This window comes from Plectrocnemia conspersa, unplaced genomic scaffold (genome assembly GCF_051122295.1).
Source record: "Plectrocnemia conspersa isolate PC_06_02 unplaced genomic scaffold, ASM5112229v1 ptg000003l, whole genome shotgun sequence".
Lineage (NCBI taxonomy): Eukaryota > Metazoa > Arthropoda > Insecta > Trichoptera > Polycentropodidae > Plectrocnemia > Plectrocnemia conspersa.
In genome coordinates, this window is record NW_028277167.1 from 12,602,177 (window position 1) to 12,623,400 (window position 21,224).

At 34.4% G+C, this 21,224-nt stretch overlaps 2 protein-coding genes across 5 annotated transcripts in view; one reads left to right on the forward strand and one right to left on the reverse strand.

Annotated features, from left to right (window-relative positions):
- Positions 1-240: 240 nt before the first annotated feature.
- Positions 241-1,155, reverse strand: eIF1A (eukaryotic translation initiation factor 1A). Its single transcript, XM_088181982.1, has one exon. The coding sequence runs from the start codon at positions 1,013-1,015 to the stop codon at positions 569-571; it is 447 nt and encodes a 148-aa protein (XP_088038108.1). The 5' UTR covers positions 1,016-1,155; the 3' UTR covers positions 241-568.
- A 1,913-nt stretch (positions 1,156-3,068) lies between these two features.
- Positions 3,069-21,224, forward strand: part of spoon (A-kinase anchor protein spoonbill) — a 32,034-nt gene continuing 13,878 nt past the window's right edge. The window contains exon 1 of one of the 4 annotated variants that reach the window (XM_088183679.1): positions 3,069-3,248. The gene's annotated coding sequence lies outside the window, so the exon portion shown is untranslated. Of the gene's footprint in view, positions 3,249-3,705; positions 3,828-10,272; positions 10,388-10,559; positions 10,806-21,224 lie in introns of those variants that run through there. The other 3 variants (XM_088183684.1, XM_088183682.1, XM_088183681.1) reach the window with 3 other exon arrangements.

Here is a 21,224-nt window from a genome sequence, read left to right on the forward strand (position 1 = left end):
GAATCGTCGTTTTTTAAACATCATTCAGCTACTATTATTAATAATTAGACATATGTAAAATTGATACGAAAACGTGTACTATAAATTTTATAAGCATAGCAAATAATCATGCTAAAATTCGTATTAATGATTTGTGCACTATATGTCTATATTTAAACACCTAATTGGCAGCACAGTTGAATTTCATCATTCGTAAATAAGGTCATTACTAAACAGTAATCGGAATCAAATAGAACAAGGTACATTCGAGAACGTCGCATTTATTCAATGTATAAAACGAGTTACAATATCTGGTGCATGAAATTAAAAACAAGGCGTTGTCTTATATACATTTTTTTTTATTTTTGACAAAAATCACAATTACACAATAGATATTGTAGAAAAAAATTTGTTTTATATGGTTTTTAATACGTTACGTCTACGAAGGTGCGAAGTTGCAATGTTCGCTAAAGTATGTATATATTGTTAAATAAAATGAGAATACACATATTTGATCTCTCGATTGAACGGAATACGATGACTATAAGTAAACGTCGATGAAGCATTGCAAATCGCCAATCACAGAGACTTAGATGGCGTCGACGGGGTCGACCTCCTCGTCCGAGCTGATCTCGTCGCCGAACTCGATGTCCTCGTCGTAGCCGTCGTCGACGAACGTGACCGTCTCGTTGATGCGCACGGTCTCCGGGAACTCGCCGTAGGTCTTGAGATTTCTAGCTTCGTCGGGCGTGTAGCGCAAAATGACGTCGGCCTTCGCGTCCTGATAGTCGCGAAGGCCTATCAGTATGATATCGCCCTGGTTTATCCACACTTTTTTCCGAAGCTTGCCTCGAATGTGGCACAGTCGCTTCACTCCGTCGAAGCACATGGCTTCGAGGCGGCCGTTGCCCAGCATCTTGGTCACCTGCGCATACTCCTGACCGTCCTCCTTGAAGACCAGCTCACGTTTTTCGGTCTCATTCTCGTTCTTTCCTCGCCGACGGTTTTTACCTCCCTTTCCCTTATTCTTGGGCATCTCGTTTTAGCCTCGAGGATGGAGCATGGGGCACCGCGGCTGTCAGATTCGCAGACGCGACCGTAGAGAGCGCCTCTTCGCCACCGCACCAAGGCCCTAGCGATGCTATTTGCGACCAGAGCCGTTTTAAATATTTTTCTACAAACGATAAAATTTTCATTATAAAAAAGGAACAAACAAATAATAAACGTACATATTTAAATTGAATTTAATTTAATATTCAAGTTTTTTAACTTTTATTAAAAATAATTTATAAAATACATTTTTCTACTACTATATACAAAAAAACATTTTTTTTCTATTTCTGCCTACCAAAGCATTAAAATAAGTATAGCAAACATATTTTGTGGTACAAAACTAAAACAATTTTGTTATAACTATTCTCACAATTAGGTAACAAAAATATATTATAAAGGATTTCCAGTAGGTGTCCATTGTGTTATTTTTATTTTACTACTTTGTTCAAGCTACCTGCCCCTAATTTTGCGCTTTTCTTACAGGGACGTCATTTGGGGGAGCAGGTGTGGGCATTTGGACACCCTCCTCTTGAATTTCGTAAGAAAAATGCGTCATTTAATGAAATACTAGGAATTTTAATGAAATCGAAATATTAAAAGAAGACGACCACTGACTGGCTAACATCTGCCTCCCTTCTCCCCACCCTTCCTGAAAAACTCTGAAATAACGTCCATGATTCTAAACAAGAAATTCATCTTGACAGATCGATAGGTACTAAAAACAGGGTTATCAACCGTCCCGGATTTCCCGGGATTATATCAGAAAAATTTAACAGATTCGATACGACTTCTTTCGACGGTGCAACAAACTAAATAAGTCATAGCGATTGACGCAGCGTCAATTGACAGGTTTCTCTAATACATCATGTTTGCCATTATACAACAATATACATCTCATATACATATGTATATAAACACACACTCTTTAGCAAATATTATTATTATATATTCACTCGAAATGGTGCAATATATCATTACAAAAACAAATCCATATTTAAAAAAGCTTAGTATCATACCAAATATTTTTTCAGTTCCTCATAGCTATTGTCAAAATCATCCATATATCCATCCATCCAAAATAAATTGTTAACTTTTAAGTTTGCTGCAAATGAATCTATTATCCAAATATTATCACGCATGTGATCTTCTTTCTTTGGGTAATAACGACCGAAAGATTCTGTAAGTGATTATAAGTGCTGTTAAGTAATGGTTTTCACACAACGGTTGACATATTTTTCTTTCAAAGAGTTATCAAAATTTGAACATTTTAAAATCTTCTTCAGCCAATCGCGTTTGCTAGAATAATATTTTCTTTTGAAAAGCACCCATTTTACCTCGTAGTGTGAACAAGTTCTTAAATTGTCATTGAAAATATATACTTAGTTCATTTAACAGCGAAAAAATATTTGCCAAGTATACAAGCATGGCTATCCATTAATCGTCAGGTAAAAGTTCCTGAAATTTCTGATTATTTTTTTGTGGAAAAAATAATTTGCCTTCTTCGCGTAAGGCGAACAGTCAGGTTAGTATTTTGTCTCTCGACAACCACCTCACTTCAGCGTAAAGAAGAAGGTGAGTATATTTGTATCTCTTTTCTTCACAAATAATCTCAAGCAATCGAGGATTGAGCACTTTATGTTCATACCGATTCTTTCCAGAAATGACCTTTTTTAGTGTCCTGGATTGATATTTTCAAAATTTGTCATCGGTTACTTTCGTGGTATATTTTAACATGAAATGTGCCCGAAATGGGATTTTTCGGAATGTATACTATAACTAGTAGGGGGAAAATAGTTTTGATTTAATAATAATTTTTATATAAATGTAATTTGGAATAATGTAACAACGAATTTAAAATAAAATTCTCGGCAGTCAATCAATTTGTAATTATTCCGTAAGCGCTGTAAACATGGTCGCGAACGATCGCGTTACGGCCTACCATAACAACTCGCCGGTAAAGCAGTGCCCTGTTTGGATATCATTGAGCATTTGTGCCGCAAGAGGTCCTGGCGATCGTTGCGCTCCTCCCCTCGTGTGCGATTAGCCGGTCTCTCCGTCGACGCCGGTACTATACGCGCAGGGAGCATCTTCTGAAAGGAAACGTCCAGTGTGCGACCCTAGAGCGACATTCCGAGTGTTCGTCGTCGAGAATTCGAAGACTCGGAGGAGCCCGTTGCGTAACGAAGCTCTCGGCCCCGACAGGAGTCCCGAAGCAGGTGAGGTTTTGCACGCGACGGATCGACGTATCGCGTCCAAAGACGAAAAGGAAGCTTCCACGCGGTCGTAGGCGTATCGCTGCGCGGCGATCACATGGCTCGAAATTGAGGTTATCCGCCATTACGGCTGTCGTCGTTTTGTATTCGTGTGCATCCCTCGTGTCGCCCGACTCCACGAGGTATTGTTGTTATTGCGCCATAGCCACGCCGTAACGTGAAACCATCGACCCGTCGGCTTCCCGTATGCGTATGTACGTACGTTCGCATATCTATAAAAAAAAATTGGCCATTTTGTTTTTTGTATTTTGAATATTTGGTCATAATCTGTAACGGGGCGCGATTCTTTGTAGCGAACATTTTCACTCGTGCGACTCGATGTAACGAGCGTCAGCCGTTTCGATTTGTTTTCCTCGTCAGCTGGTCTATGGTGTGCGAGCAGCTTGTCTATGGACGACGACCTTGGCCAAGTGCGTTTCGAGTGTAAACAAAAAAGACGTATTGTATTTCGACCGAATCTATCCTTCAACTCAAAAGACTCCGAGATCCACCGAAAGCTTCCCGATGTTTCCTCCATTGACGGTATAGTCGTAGTGACCTTTCTCACTAAGCTACGCACTACGCACTTGACTAACCCTTGAATTTTTATTTTTGACGTTTATTTACACTTATTTGTTTTCTTTATTACCGAACTGTGACTTCTTAATAATCGTCAAGATCGATTTCTCGTTTAAATTTGCATCAAACCGAAACTACGACGAACACGCTGAAATAATCGATTTTTTTACCCGGATACGTAAAACGCACGTAGACCAAATTTAGACTACAATTTGTAAAGTTAAGGCGCACATCTTTCGATTTTACCTGAAAATGCACGCAATGCCCGTGGTATAGTTTACTTTGAACGCTTGCATGAATCGGATCATTTAAGCATTTTGCTTCTCAACTTCCTATTTACTTCGATTTGGCTTATTCACACGATACGAGATGTTTAACATTCACGATGTGTAAATTGAACGTGATGTTTCAAGACGCGTCGCCTTTCTCTGACTTCGAGCACTCCGAGTCATTCTACTACAAATATATAATATAATGAAAACTTAAATTATCAATTTTCAAGTTTTTTTATTAGCGAATACAAGTATTTTGTAGAAAAACTTATAATTCATATGCAAGAATTATCGACGCAGTATCTTATATATAATTGTTCAATTATTATTAATTGTTGTTTAATATGTTTATAAACTATTTAACGCGGGGAATGTCTAAATGCGTTAAAAATATGACATACTAAATTAATTGGTTATTTATAATATTTATTAATGATAGATTATTTTGTCGATGGTTCCAGCGACCACTTACTAGCAACATTCATCAATGAACCCAGATTTTTGATTATAAAAAATACTGTCGTGTGTAGGGAATAATAACAGGTTCTTAGAAAACCTCTTGACAATAACAATCATTGAAAAACAATATTTCAATAAATTAAATTACGAAGATCAAAATTTCCAATAAAGTTAGTTCGACTATTTCTCTAAAAATATTTTTACGGCTACAATATATGAAACTTAGTTTGAGTACACACCGATTTTTTTTAAAAGATCCGTTTTCTCTCTTTGATGTGTACAATAATAAAAGGGGATAATATCAATATTTTATAAAAAAATCATTTAAACACATTGAAAAAACGTGTACACAATTTTGTGCGTTTCAGAAACCTTTGTGCTTTTCGTCATTTCAATTTCATATAACAAAATCACACGTTAAACTGCGTATTTACCGTAACGTATTCATTTAGTGCTCTAGCCAAAGATGTTACTAATATTATATTAACTAAAATAATTGAAAAAAATCGATACCCAAAAATTCGGGTAAAAAATATTTTCGTTTTAATGCAATGTTTAGTTTTTTTCTATAAATATATCCCGCATATCATATATTCGTAATAATTAAATCAGTTCTAATAAAACTGAATCGCTTACCAATAAAAAAAAGGTGTATTAAAAAAATTATTAATTATTTTATTAATATGTAACACTTTACGGTCAATATACGCGGTGATAGTCGCACGGCTCTCAACCTTGCAACTTTGACATTTTGTTTGATATTTGCACAATGTAACAAACAAACAGATTTCTTTCAACTACTAACAAATGCAGTGAAAAACGCACTCAACTCCAAAAGAGATTAAATGGAATTTAATATTGATGTTTGTGTGGTATGGACTCACTGTTTTTTTCTAAAATACGTAGTTTTCGTTCTAGACTTAGTATTTTTTCAAACCATTGTCATAATTAATGGTAAAGCCAACATTTAATTAATTTACGTAAATAATTAGTACTTGTTATCCGGAGTCATTTATGTTTTGACTAACGCTCACTCGCTGCCGCTCGTCGCACACCTAACTTGTTTAATTTTTAAACGTTTTGCTACATAAATACGTTTTAAAATTTTAACAGATTAAATATGCGAATGAGCACGTTGGTCAAGGCAGTTACAAAATGACTCCATGTAACAAAAAAGTATAAAATAACTTTAAAAAATATTCGAAAATTAATTACGCGATTAAAGTTTTGAGTTTTGTGTAATTACTGTAAGAAGCTTTTAAACTGAGTTTTGCCGAATATGAGAGCGTAAAAAACGATGTATCACTTCTCGGAAGCAAAAAATTTACGTTAAAGGCAATAAAATCGTGTCGGGAACGCTTGGTGTCGTAAACCATTTATAATAAAACGAATGCACATTGCTCAGAAGTATAAGCAAATTGATGATATCTAATTTGAAACGTGTATTGTTTAGTAATAAATCAAAGAGTCATTAAAATTGGCTTCGATGAAAGGTGTACGTGAGAAATTGGTATTTCCGTTGTTAATAATGTAAGTCCTTTCTATTAAATTAAAGTAATAATAGATCAGCATTCGTTTATGGATATAATGGAACAAGTTATGTTACCATATTCTGAATAAAAATTGTTCATTAAGTGGGTATTTCAAGAAAACGATGAAATAAAGCCATTTTCATATATCTCAATGTGATTGATGTTGGATAAATATACTTCAATAGAATGGGCATTTAAGTCGAATTTAAAATTGTTGTTAAATAAAATACAAGTTCTAATTGATGCATAACCGCAAAATATTATAAATAATGTATTTTCTAACCAGCAAGTGATTTATGCATATGAAAATAATAATATATAAATATATTGAAAATATATAAAACTCCACAAGCGCGAGATTGATTATAAACGGGTAGCGAAAAACAGTAACCGGCATGCCTAGATTTTGATTTGAAAATTGAAATTTATAAATAAAAATAAACGTGCTAATTAGTGGTTTTAACAATATATCATCATAAAGATGCAAAGAATCAAATACAAAATATATTATTAAAGAGACGTCTTTAACGTTTGAAAACACATTCAATAATCTCTCGTGTTGAAACTATGTACATAAACTAAAATGACAATTGAAAGCTTGTCTTTAATTAATAATAAACTAAATAGTCTGATATATGTATTAATAAACTATATATCACCTTATATGGAAGTTTGATAACAAATATTGACAGATTTCTATAATTTATAACAAATATACAAAGTTTTATTGTAGTGATTAACGTCGAAATATTAATTATGCCGATGTATTTTCCTCTTAAATATACCTGTTTTTTTGCTAGTTAATTCGTCTTAAACTACAACTGTTAACAATGTTGAACACATTAGTTAACAAGTTATTTGTTAGCTGGTAACATATTCAATCCCTCTTATTACAATGCGGGTGTTCATTGGAAAGAACACAAGACTGAATATAATCTAAATGATATATTAATAGCAGTAAATAAATGCTAACGACAATCGTTGTTTGGATTCATAATGCTCGAAAGGGTAAATGAATTTGGGAATTTGCTTCTGTGTTAATGTGTCAGGGTATGAAACAGTATGTTTTTTTAATTTTATTGTCGTGTAAACTGAACCTATTAATATCAGGTAGGGTTTTGAAAAACAGCAGTCAAAGGATGAAACTCGTGTTCATGTTGTATGTGCAACACTATTTTTGTTAAACTGCAGAAATTAAATTTTAACAGGTATACAAATTAACCAAGTTTAACAGATAGTACTTTCCCTAAATATCAAGTAACAATATAATGTTCCGACATTTATCAGCACTGTTGCTTTTTGTTACTTGTGTTCTCCTTCACTGGATACATGTATTTTGAACACTTTATGTAGTGCGATAGATAATCGCAAATTTTCCGTTACACTACTCAGACAGAACGGCGCTCTTTATTTTTTGCACTCGTTCAAGTACAAAAAATGAAGTTCTTACAACTGAATTGAAATCATCTCAGAAGAAGGTCACCAATTGTATGTTTGTCATTCTTGCAAATTAATCTTAATAAAGCGCCAAAATAAATTTTAATGATCCAGCTAGTGTCGATAATTATCAAAATACGGTTTTCACTCACACAACTTTTAGATAATCGCTTTGATTTGTTAGCTCGATTGACTGTGTCGTTCTACTTGTATTTTATTTAGATAATTTTAAACGCTTTCAATCTCTAACAAAAAATAATAGTATCTTATCTCCTGTGCCGAAAAACGGTCGAATTCCAACAGATAACGTAGATAGATTTACCTTGATTTTTTTCTATATAAAAAATAAATAGGTTAGCTCCCGACTTGTGTCGATAACGTTTTATTAAATTGTGACTTGACCTAAGAGTTATCTGAAAATTATTGCCAATTTCTGTTTATATAATTTTTGTATTATTTCCAAGCATTTTATCGGGCTTACGCGCGGTTCAAAGTATCTAATAATAACATTTTTTATTTATTTCAAAGCCGTTTCGCAAATATTATTAGTTTCGCAGCATCCTGCAGCTTGTCGTCATCGTCGTTGTGCAAGATTAATTTGTTGACGAGCGACCATCTCTGTCGTCTCTTTTAGTGACGGATTCCTGAGATGCTCGATCGGCTTGCAGCGTCGCCAACGATGAACTTTGATTATTTAAAACACAATAGAAAGCTTTCGCATCTGGACGCTAATTTATGTACGCGACTAAAGCGACGCACTTGTAAGATATAATAACATTCGATTTGTATTTGTTTCTGTATTTTAAGGCTTAAGAATCTGTGCTTGTCTTGTAAATATATTGTATTATAAACTTTACTACACAAGGGAGTATTAGTATTTTCCTTCAAAAAATTGATTCTGACAAATTAATACCAATATGAAAGAATATATATATATATATATACAGCATAATCATTTCGGTATTGGATTAGATAAAATCTCATTATCGCATCACTTAAACTGCGCAATCGCTATTTGCGAATCATTTAATAATGACTACTTACACAGTGATATATTTCAATTATACAATTCATATTTGGCTTTATAAAGTCAGCTGTGACAATACACGTTTTGTTAAATACTGACCTAGTGCGTTAATAAATTGACGTTATTTACAATTATTATATTATGGTCGAAAATAATGAAACAAAAACTTGGCAATCATCGATTCTTAAGCTCGCAGACGAAAGTAGGTATTTTGTGTCACTTGCTTTTTATTTTTGTCTGGATGGGGCTTTGGTGTTACGTTTTGATCGTTTATGCTTTCAATCGCGTTAGAATAGCAGTGGCATGTTTGTGAAGCCGTTGCTATTATAATGCCAGTAAATTACATATGAATTTTATGCTTATATTGTATTGATATGATCTTTTCCGTTATATTTGTTGTACATGAAATACATACATGTACATACATATATACGCTGATATTTTAAGTGTGAATGTTTTTCAATTTTAACAATATGATTTTCATCATGCTTTCGAATAGTCTGTTTATTTTTATTTGATGTGTTTTTTGATTAATAACTGTCAATAGATAACACACGTGCTTTTCCGGTTCGCTCAAAGCCAGGACTGACGAGTTGAAGTCGTAAAAAATCGACTGACTCCTTTTTAACCCTTTCTACCCCGATCAATATTTTTTTAATTGTTCGTCTTGCGCCATGCGTTTGAAATCAGTAATATGAAGTAAACAAAAGTTATTATGCACTTAATCAAATCCCAACAACAGCCGACCGGCCGGCATGGTCACACGTAAACACATATAATGGCGCGGCACTAATCCAATCGAATGACATCCAAGGTCATATTTACATATGACATATTAGAAATAGTATATATTTACCAATTACTTTCATAGATTTTCTGACTCGCATCCTGTCATAAAAATTCAGAACTCGACAACATTTCCAATATGTATAGAAAAATCACGTAAATTGTATACCAAAGATTATTATTATTCTTTTTTATTTACGTGAAAATAAATAAATTAAATAATTAAAAATAAATTTAATATTTCAAGATTATCTTATCGAAGTTTTTAAATTCGGAGTCCCTTGCGAAAAAATTCCAACGACACAGCCCTGCTCAAAACTAATCGTACCCAACAATTAGTAAGAAAACTAACGATTTTAATTTTACGCTTGAATTAAATTGATGCTATGGGGTTAACGGCAGCGACATTTTGTCACTCCCTCGTGTGCAAATTTGTCAAACAAAAACTTCTTACAACTGATGGAGTCAAAAAATTCTAAAAAAATACCATCAACTAATCGTCACCCTTCTTCTAAAACCCCACATCCCATAAAGTGACAATATATGCTGTTAGTACCGCAATAACATCACATCTTGCGTATGCATCCTCGCGATAATCGTCCGCGTTTGAAAAAATCGTGTCACGCGCTTTTTATTATCATCCTATTGAACCCGTGCCAAAACGCTTTTCACATCCAAGACGCACATCCCTATGCATATGCTGTTTATATTTTCTCAAGAAAGTTTAGCGGAAAAACCTTGACCCGCAAGTTCGACCGTACCATTCGGATTGTACTTTCGATTCGTTCGTCCGTTAACTTGCGCACGTGGGCAGCCACAGAGATAGATAGGTAGTTTAGAGATATTGGCAGAGGGACAAGACGCGGCGCTTCTCTCGTTTCGCGGGGTTTAGTCGCTTGTCACCCGCTGACCGCGCTCGACGCGAAAAACGAACCCACCCCCGCCGCACCCACGAAGCATCCGAACCTCAATAAGATAGATTCGCACGATTCGATCGAACGAAGAAACTAGGTACAGGCGAAGAGCGAGTGCGCCTCAAATATATTTAGACCGTTTTTTACATAACGTACTACTTATACACTCCTCACGTGCTTGTTTGTCCAAGTGTTGTTTTGTTTCGCGTGTGCTAACTGTGGTGTGTGTTCAGTCGTAGTATATAACCGATCGAGTCTGGATTCATGGTGGTTTTTTCGGTTCGCATTCGCCTTGCCAATTAACGTTCGCGTCCCATAGATCGCCAGCGTATTTCTAAACACAGGCTTATATAATAATTTCAAGATCATCTGTGCGCAGGCTGAATGTCGCTACCACCGCTAGACATCGGTGCTGTGATCGATATTTAATCAGTAATTTGTACGTTTATACTAAAACGTGCGTGCGTGCGTTTCGGAGGCATTTTGAAGAAAATTACATCATGCAATCGACAATGGTATATATCCATGAATTTATGTTTATTTCATTCGTAAACACGGAATTGATTTTAGTGCCTTTTCAGCTACACGTAATATAAGCGATGTTGTCAATAAAAACATACAATTCGAGTGCAATTCACAAGCGTAAAAAAATGTAGCTCATCATTAGCTGGCACTATAGTTTGTAGCTATAAATACATACACATAAGATATGTCACTAACCTTCTCTAACTACCGCTAGTACAGTGGTTTCTAACGTTCTATAGTCGAAATACAAATTGAATCTACACAAAATTAAGCAAATTCGATCGCGCAGTTTTTTTCTTCGTCATCTCTCGTTTAATTTAATCCTTGCCAAAGACTTTCGTTGAACTAATCGTACTTCCTAGAGTCGGTCATAAAACTTATATTGCTTAACAATGTTTTCGGAATTATGTGTTCCTTTTTTTACTACCTGCTCTGATTGCAGCTGTAAATTTATCAGATTTAAACCACTACCTGTTTTTAAAATTGTTTATAAAAGATTAATTTTTAAATAAAAAACAAGTTTGTTTATTATTTTATTGCTAGAGTGGACATGTTTAGGTAATCTTAATGTAACGACAAAAGTAAGAGGCTTTTGGTTTAATTATTAATTCTATGTAAGATTGCATTAACCTCACAAAGAAAAATCATGCAATTTTATCCAAGGCATTTAGTACTGTTATAATATTTATTTATGGTTGTTTTGTTTGTATGTTGCAGTTAAACTGTTAAATTTCGATAAAATATTCAAAATGTGCACTAACTATGAGCTTTGGGTAATGTTAACCATGCTACATTTCGTGTATACTTTTATTAGATAATGTATGCTTTACCCAGTGAGTGTAAATTCTCCGACGTAAGCTAGTTACATCCTCAAGGAACAAGATTTGATAAACAATACTAATTGTAGAGCCAATAAAAAATAGCGTTGCGCAGATTAGATGCGATTATATTTATATATTTTCAACAAGATTTACCTTACATAAATTGTTTAAAATACCTATTTAATATATAAATTATTTAATTAGGATAAGAGCATGCAATAACTAATTATTTTGTGTGTACTGTAACTGAAGTGATTTGATAGTGCATACATTAACTAGAAATTCACTTTGCCTGTAACATATGTATATAATACAATGTTGCATGTTGTGTTTTTTTTCTATACAGTTGTATATTGTAATTACAATATATATTATATTCGCATTGATTATTATGTTATATAATTATTTACAAAGTAGGAAGTGTATATCTCTTGTCTCTTGGTGATAAAAAACCACAATGCATGTAGTAGCTGCTTAAATATCGTTATCTACGCTTAGACAATTGTGTTTGTTTTATTTTTATCATATTTTGAATGCGAAAAACAGTGTTGTAGATCATGTATATAAAAAATATTATCTTACTAGAAATAGTCATTATTCATAATTTGACCTAAATTGATTGATTCTTTTATTATATAAGTATATTTTTTATATCATGGTACGCAGTGTAAAAATGTGATTATTTTATTTGCTTAGGTGCATATTTTTTTTCTATACTACATAAATGTTACATAAACCATCTAATTTTGACTAGACATGTTTGTATATATGTATAATTATTATGTACACGTAAATTCAAGCATATACATATATTGCATCAAAGCAAGCGCATTCATCTGTGTATATCAAATAATTACAAATTTATGTTCAGTCAGGTTAGATAGATAATACCTGAAAGACCTGGGTTTGGCTCCCATTTAAACTTTAGTTTTTTCAATTTCTATCGTGTCTAGGAGATCAGAATTGGTGATTAATATATTATTTATAATATTTATAATTCCAATCGATTATCACATATAGGTTTTCCTAGAATTTTCTTATCTCACAATGGAGCTGGGTCGTATGCATAGTGACTTTCATTGATTGTAAGCCATAATAATAGTTAATGATTAATAAATATATGTCACTAATTAACAGACTTTGATTTTAGTCTGGTGGCTCACTACTTAATTAGTAGTTGTTGATTGTATTTATCCTGTTAGCTTTTCTCTGATAATATTATATTTGTTGGGCGTAGTGATGTACATACTTATTTCAGATGTACATATCTTACTGACTAGTACATTCAGCTACGAACAACGTGTTAATTAATCTCAAGTTTTCAATCTCCACATGTCAGATATTACTCAACTATTAGATACAGTCGAAGATAATGTTTTAGAGATTAGTTGGCATTCGTATATAAACCCGTTCTTGAAAAAATATCTTATGCAACAAGTTGTTGTTCGCGTTTTTTTATTATTATAATATTCACTTGTCGCCAGTTTTGGTTCAAGTCGTTTTCGACAATCGTTGAGCCGATGGTGCCAAAATAACACTTGAATGAAGATCGCGGCGGCTGTAGCGACCGCTTATTTCTGAACAACCAGAAATAGCTCCGGTGGCCATATTGTGTCTTCGCGCTTTCCATCTGCGTTAAATACAGAGTAGAGACGGCGGGCTTTGTTTTGCGACTCCCGAGTCTCGTGACTCCCAAAATACTGTTCTTATGATGAAAATACGCACACGCATAGATGCGTTGAATTGAGTTATTGACCCTTGTCTTGATGAATGTGCTAGGGCGTGTATTAAGATTGATAAGATAAGTAAGCGGAGCGCAACCATTTCGCGCCGCAACTCCGCATACCGTGATTGGTAATATTTTCGGGTGCACGAGCCGGCGGTTATCGGTCAGTCACGCCGAACCGGCTCTCTCGAATACCTGTTTTTCGGCTTTGGCTACGAAGAAAGGGGAATATGCACGTAAAATAATTCGAAGGCAACGAGCTCATTGGGCAATGCTCGAGAAAAGCGTTTAATTCATAATATACCGAGCCCCAGTAGCGTCCTTGATTTTTTATTCCGGCTGGTGCGTTAAAAGGCATTAGCACGTTGATAATTTACATGGCGCTTTTGCGTAACTATGTGCCGTGTGACACAATGGTAAAAGCGTCAGACTAGAGACAAGACAGGTTCGGTAAATAGAAACAGTTTTTTAAGCGTTTTTTTACACGGTCCACTGGCGTTCGAAGTTTCTAAACTGATTGAAAAGTAATCTGTCCACGTTGCAGGTAATGAGGTTCTTCTGTTTGTCGTCGATCGAGAAAATGTTATTATTATATTTTTATGTGGAATGTTTCGATACGCGAGTAGCAGTAACTAGGCTTTGTTCGCAGCCGCTCAAAAAGTGGCTCTAGTTCGCGGTACTAACGAGTAGATTTGAATGATATCCATTGTTGAATAATTATGGGAGTAGTGTGTAAAGGGAACAATGTAAAGTGATTTTGCATTGATATACTAGATACATATTTATTTTTATTATTTACAGTTAAAAGTATATCCATACGTTGCGTTGTTTTAATAAACATTGCAATATTCTCATACATACATGAATAGAAAGGCAGTCCTTCAGAAATAGTGCATATTAAAACTTCACGTCAACCAAAAATAATTATGATACGAAACACGGTGGTTTGAGCGGGGTGACTACTTTACTCAAGGTCCTCGAGTGTAACTGAGCAACATTTGAAACGAATAGCATTTAATATAATGCTTATTTATATCAGGGGATGGAGGTGGTTTTGAGCAGGGTTATAGAAAATAACTATGGCAAATTAGATTTATAGGTAGAGCAAACATATATGTACATATATGATATTTTATTGGTTTGCAAATTATGTGTATTGGTTAATTTATATATGTGGGTCTAATCAAACATATTTACATGCTGGCTTTTTTAGAAAACATTAGCATCCAAAATCAACGATGCTTTTCTTCAAAATTAATGCATACATTAAAATTCTTCAGTGTAACTGACGCATTTCAGTCAGCGGTGGTGCTTGGCACGCGCCTCTCCCGACGTTTAACCGTAAAAACCGTCGTCAAAATCGATCCTCGATCCGTTTTTGTCATCCGACGTTCATCTGCGACAAGGTCGACGATTCTTACGAACCTTTCGTTGCATAATCGAAAAATTCAAAGTTTGCTGCGCACGTGTTCTGTCCCCCGCGCTCTTTGCGCTTATTTCGGTCCATGCGCGACTTTCTCCCGTTTGTTTTTTCTCGCACAAATATCTGTATCGCTACGCCATTATTTGCGAAAGTAATTCGCCTCTAGCCGTGCTCCAAATTCGTCTAGTGTGACAGTAAAGTTTCTGCATGGAAAACATAGACAAATAGTGAATGGAAATTATCTGTGTGTATGTGTAGATGCAATCAAAGCGTAATGGAGCATCGCATGCAACCGATGACACGCTAAATGCGAGTTAATTCGTTCGTGAGAGAATTCGCTCACCCGGTACCATTTAAAATTACTCGATGATGATCGTATCACAAAAAACTATAGCTTAATGTTAACAATAATCTTAATAATTTTATATTTCGTACATTCATCATTTTGCTTAACTCTGCCATAATGAGGCAAAGCATTCGAATTGATGGCGCAACATTATTATATATTTTTACGCTGCAATGTTTTTGTCCATTGACTATTGAAAATACATAGACCGTAACTTGAAAACAATACGCGGAGTTTGACGCCTTTCGCTTCAGTAATCAGTAAAAATAATATTTCACGACTTATTTTGATTGTTTTGCTAAAAAATCAATAGGTATTTTTTTGAATATGTGGACCTCATACAAATTCCATTGTTGAATTAACACATTACAATCAGTTATTTTCTCGAAATTTCAAATGTTTGCCATTTTTTTCACGTTATATATATTGCCATCTTTGGATAATAGTTATTTTTATTACGTTTACACGATAACTTTAACGCCAGAAAACTCGTGATCCGTGAAGTTTCGCTATCACGCGAAAACACGTGAACGGACCGCTATGCTTTATGTTGCGACACCTGTTTTTGCCCTTCAAATAGAATTTGTAAATGCATGTTTTACACGAGCAATTAAATGAGTGAATTAATTCACTCATCACAAGTTTAACAAATCTGCGCGTGTCTTTTAGAGTCCGGCTATTTTCATAACGTACTTTCGTACAAAGGCCAGCCATGCTGACGAAACCGAACGTGACCGGTTTTCGTGCATTTTTATTGGCAGCGGCCACGTGGACGATTCGCGATTTTTACACGTAGATGTTGCAGTTCGATAAAGCGTTAGTTGCTCGCTATCACTGCGAGTCACTACTTTGAACACGCACTGATAACAGTGTGGTTTTTTTGTCAATTAATAGATAGTATTGTTTTTAATGTTTTTTTTTTGGTCAAAGGCACATATAAGTAATGAAAAAATATTTTGACGTACACAAAATCACGTTTTGTTTTAATGTGTGGCGGTAATTTATTTTCCATACATCTATAAAAATAATGTTTGAAGAATGGTTAGTGTCATTGTGAGAAAAAGTTTGTTTAATTCGTTCATTGATAGAAAACATTTGACTTAGTGATTGTGATTATGTATTTAACACTAATATAATAATCTTTGTCGGAAATTATACATTAAAATATCCATTAGCTTGTATGCAATGCTAACGGATCCGATTCGCGATTTCCTGTGTCCAATATTGTCTGTTCAATATTACATAGTCCAATGTTTCCTTCATTCATCGCACAATATTTATAATTTGTATTTAAAATTGTCATCAAACTGAAACCAGTTAACTGTCATTAACTACATCAGGTTTTCTCATTTATTTGATTGAGATAATTTTAATTGAACACGTTTTTTATAAAATACAACAATATTATTTTGATACGTCATAATCTTTGTGATGATTTAAAAAAAAATTATGTATTATGAATAAATTATATTAAATGAAACTATTTTTACATACTGCACTTTGATTCAACGAATAGTTTTATAATCGGCTATTTAAAAAGCCATCAAAACAATACACGATTGTTAAATTCTGATTTCAAAATCATAATTTTCAACTTTTTTTTTATAATAAAGAAAGTAACATAATGACATACAAGTATTGAACATTAGGTTTAATTGGTACCTTAACTACAAAACGAGTTCAGTTGCTATGGGTGAGTTCTACTTCTATGCTCCGACACGTTTTTCTAGTTTTATGTCTCTAATTAATAAACTTTGACGGGCGTCTCTTGCACTGCGTCGACTCACTCGTGAAGTATGCCGAAGGTACCTTTAAAATATGTAGATCGATTAATTTCCGATTATACAATATGCCCATTTTCGATTTCGCAAATTCAGCGACATTGGTGATGTTAGGGGACGGACATTCCGCAAGTCTAATCAAACAATTTTTACTAATACCATCTGGTACAATATACAACGCTCAACCTTCGTGTCGAATGTGAAACCTCGCTCGCATTTCTGTGGATTTATCGCCTTCGAATTAATTTCTTAACGTAATTTAACGTCCGTTCCGTTACAGCGATTCGACGTCGTGGAGGCTCCTTCGCACAGGGAACTATGCATGCTGTACGTACTCGCATATCTACTGTCTTTCGGCGCAGGGAACCTGATTTCGCCGCTGGGAGCACGACCACATACTTTACTGTTGTGCCCGGTCACGAAGCAGTTTTCGGTCGGTTCTGGTTTTTTCTGCAAAGCCAAGAACATCGACCCGAACTCTCGTCACCCATAAATTATGCAATCGATGTGCAGTGTGCTGTTGTCTTAGGTGCCGCTTCTAGGAAAAAAATCATCGCCCGACAGATTATATCATGCGAATGCCGTTATTGGAACGCTTTTTACTCGTATCGTAGCGGCGCATTCTAGATAGTTGCTAGCTCGAGGGGGTCCACTTTTTTAATTGGGATTTTTACCTCCCCGCTTGCTCTATTCAGATTTGCGGAATTCGATTCATAGTTCCAAGTACAATGCTCTAGCTTTGCACTCGGCCCTACAATAGTGTTCTATCGACATATTTCTAAGAAGGAATTAAAGCTATTATTTAAGGCTTCTTCCTATGTTCTTAGTGATTTATTTCTCACCTGCGTCGCTTCTTATTGTCCTCATTGTCACATCGAAAGTGAAAAGGTTTTTGCTTAAAGTTTTATATTACTTATCTCGAAATCGTAATCTCTCACATACGCCGTATGTTCTAATACCGAATCACGACTGTATAAATTTACCGTTTCGATTTCTAATTGTCATTTTATAATATAGCATTTCGTGACATTTCATTTCATCGATGAATTCGCCTTTCGAAATGGCCTCTTGTCCAACGCGTTATTTATGACACGCCTTTAAATTGTATTATTGCGATATAACACATACGTGCAATTATTATTATAATATATTATTGCTCTACAGTTTGTTAAGAAAAGTTTGTATTATTGTACATATTGTGCATGTTTGTATAATATATGTAATTCGGTACGTACTCACAATACTGACCTACATTTTGCTGCGCGTAATATTTGTGGATAGTCTTTGTTTTTGAGCTACTGTTAATTTTAAAGGTTTTCAATGCTAGTGTTAAATCTATGCAGGGTTGAGGGATCTAGATAAGTTATTCTAAATGTGGCTATTACATAACCATATTTTCAATGTCGAGCTTCGAAAGGCATAGGCTGAAAATCGTCCCAATATCAATGACCAAAATTTCGACTGGCACTTTGTTTTTTACTTTAGAAGTAGAACTTAAACAAATACTTTGTTTATAAACGCACGTAACTCGTTTTTGATATTTTTGCGCCCAAATAAATATCGATATTTATTTGGGCGCAAAAACCGCCCCGGACGGCACTTGTTTGGGGGCGGCATTTTCGCGATGGAAGGACCGCTCGTTTAGTGAGGTTCTTAATTTAAATTTATTTGGCCAAAAGTTACACCAGATTTTCCGCATTTGAGACGAGCACGTACTAAAATAATGAAATGCATGATAACTATTACATATTTCATCAAACATAAGCATATTATGTGAAAGATATGTAACGTAGCTGGAGGGGGGTGGGGGCAAAAAAGGCCGTCTACCCTAGAAGACATGCATTAAGTTACAGATTTTTAGGTTTGTCAAAATGTTTTTTGTTAAATAATTCTTTAGAATAAGGGGGGGGGGGGTTAAATTGCCCCAGGCGGCACAAACCATAGTTACGCCACTGGTACAATAGTGTGTTAATTAAAATTTAACATTTAAAATATTCATTATAAAATAGAATATATTTAAAAATATATAAGCATTCCACCCTTTAAGCGATAGCGCTGTACATGTACGGCGGTCGATATTACACTGTTTCGAGGTACCCCAGATAGTTATACATTTACATATACAACTGAAGAAATAATAAATAAAAAACATTATATTTATATCATATTTTTTTATAAATTAAATAGTACGTAAATGTACATAACAAAAAACATGTTATATTAATTTTATAAAAAAAATATTGAGAGCCTCTGAATTGAAATAAAAAAAATCCACAAAAGCCGAAAAATATATAAAAAATATTAGAAAAATGTTAAAATAAATTATTAAACACCCCAATACGAAAGTTTAATCAGCCACACCAACGCATTGTGTGGCTGATTAAGCTTTCGCATTTCCTTGACAAAAATAGCATTTTAAATTATTTAAAATATTCATTTATTTCTTTCTGCGCGACAGAATTAACGAGCCTTTTATAAAAACGTAAAGGATGCCAAAATTATTTTTATTAAAATGTCCTGGCTGATGTTCATCCTAAATCCACCAAACGCCAGTCAAATTATGTTTTTTTTTTAAATATGTGTCGGTAATTTAACTTTTTTAGTAGGATATAATACATAAAAGTTTTCAACTAATTTGAACGCCTGACAACAGGCATACAGTTAGTGCATGTCGGCTTTTTATGACAACGCTGTAAAAGTCAGCTAAAATCTAAAGGTTACCAAAAAAGTTGCTTACGCAATATCGATTCTGTGGCGGCGGAATGCAAACGTTAACCTTGAAATGGTTAAATGTCACATTCTAGCGGACGCGATGGTGCGGCGCCCCTGATCGAATCGAAAAATTATTAAGAAATATGGATATTATAGTTACTGTTGGAATTTTGCTGAAAACGTCAGGCGTGAAAGTGCCGCTTTCGCCTGTCTAAAATCTAATAGTAAAAGTAATCCTTTCACATGTGTGAAAATAAAAATGCAGTAGTATAATTTCATTATTGTAGATCGTGAGCATGTATCGAATCATACTGCGTATTTGTACTTTTAATATTGTATTGTTTTGCGAAATTTTTCCTTACCTAAAAAGCACGTGGGTGAAACGAGTGATTTCCTATACTATTTTTACACATATGTATCAATATGTTGTTCAAGATTACAAGGTGATGTTTCTTCCGAGTAAACAATGATTTTATTTATATATCAATTCGTCAGACGTGTAGCCCTTTTATAAATATGAACTTCATTATCGATAACTAACCTACCCCAACCTTGAATCCAATACTGCGTAACTATTAAAATCTCTTACAATCAACGCGGAATCCGTTGTCCGAGGTCGTCGGCTATCCACAAGAAATGTGTGCTGAGCTTGATTTTTAATAATAGACTAGATTGGCAACGACTTTTTAAATTTGCTCATTTTCCGTTAGCTCTTCGAACTTTGCGACCTTGTACCATTTCCCTATTCAATAGTGTTTTAGCGTTTTTTTATTTGGTTCAATGGAATGATAGTTGCTGTTTAGTCAAACGCGGAGTACGCGATTACAACATATTATGAAATACTGTTATCAATATTGCAAACTGGATCATGAATTTATTTTTTTACGTTGCTTTATTTATTGATAAACGCTATCTGTTTTTACTGATAAAACACGACTGATTACGAAATTGTCAGTTTGTTGCCATTGTAGTTTTTCGTTCGCCATTTTCAGGTAACAATTCAATATAGTGCTTAAAGCTCCAGTCATTGGAATTTGTGTAGCATAAAATAAACAATATTTTGCGTATTCACTCGTTTGATATGAATGAAGTTTTTTATAAATGGTTTTGCAGTGTGCGCGCATATTTCTGTAGTCGTGGGAAGTGTAACGTTTGATGCAGCATTAGCATTACTCATTGTGCCTTAAGTTCATTCATAATTTGCTTGTTTACGTTTTTAAATGTTTCGAATAACTGTTTGATGCATTTTACTTTTTTATCCAACTGTGCGCCAAGTATTTCCTAAATGTGTTATTCGGCTGATTACATAACGACTCACATAAATCGTTGTTTGTTTCTCGATGCAATCAGCATTCTTATATTATAAATATTATCAGTTGTGTGTGTGTTGTAGTACTTCTTTCCGTGACTTGGAGAGTTTTATCAGCGGTCACACACCATTATAACGAAAAATAACACACTTATCACGGAAACGTGAATAAACCGCCACGTTTTCATGATCGTCTTTTTAGAAATATATTTTGGCGACTCGCGTGTATGCAATGTAATGACAGCATTATGCATGTTGCGACTGATTGAATAATCTGCGATTAGGTTTGTA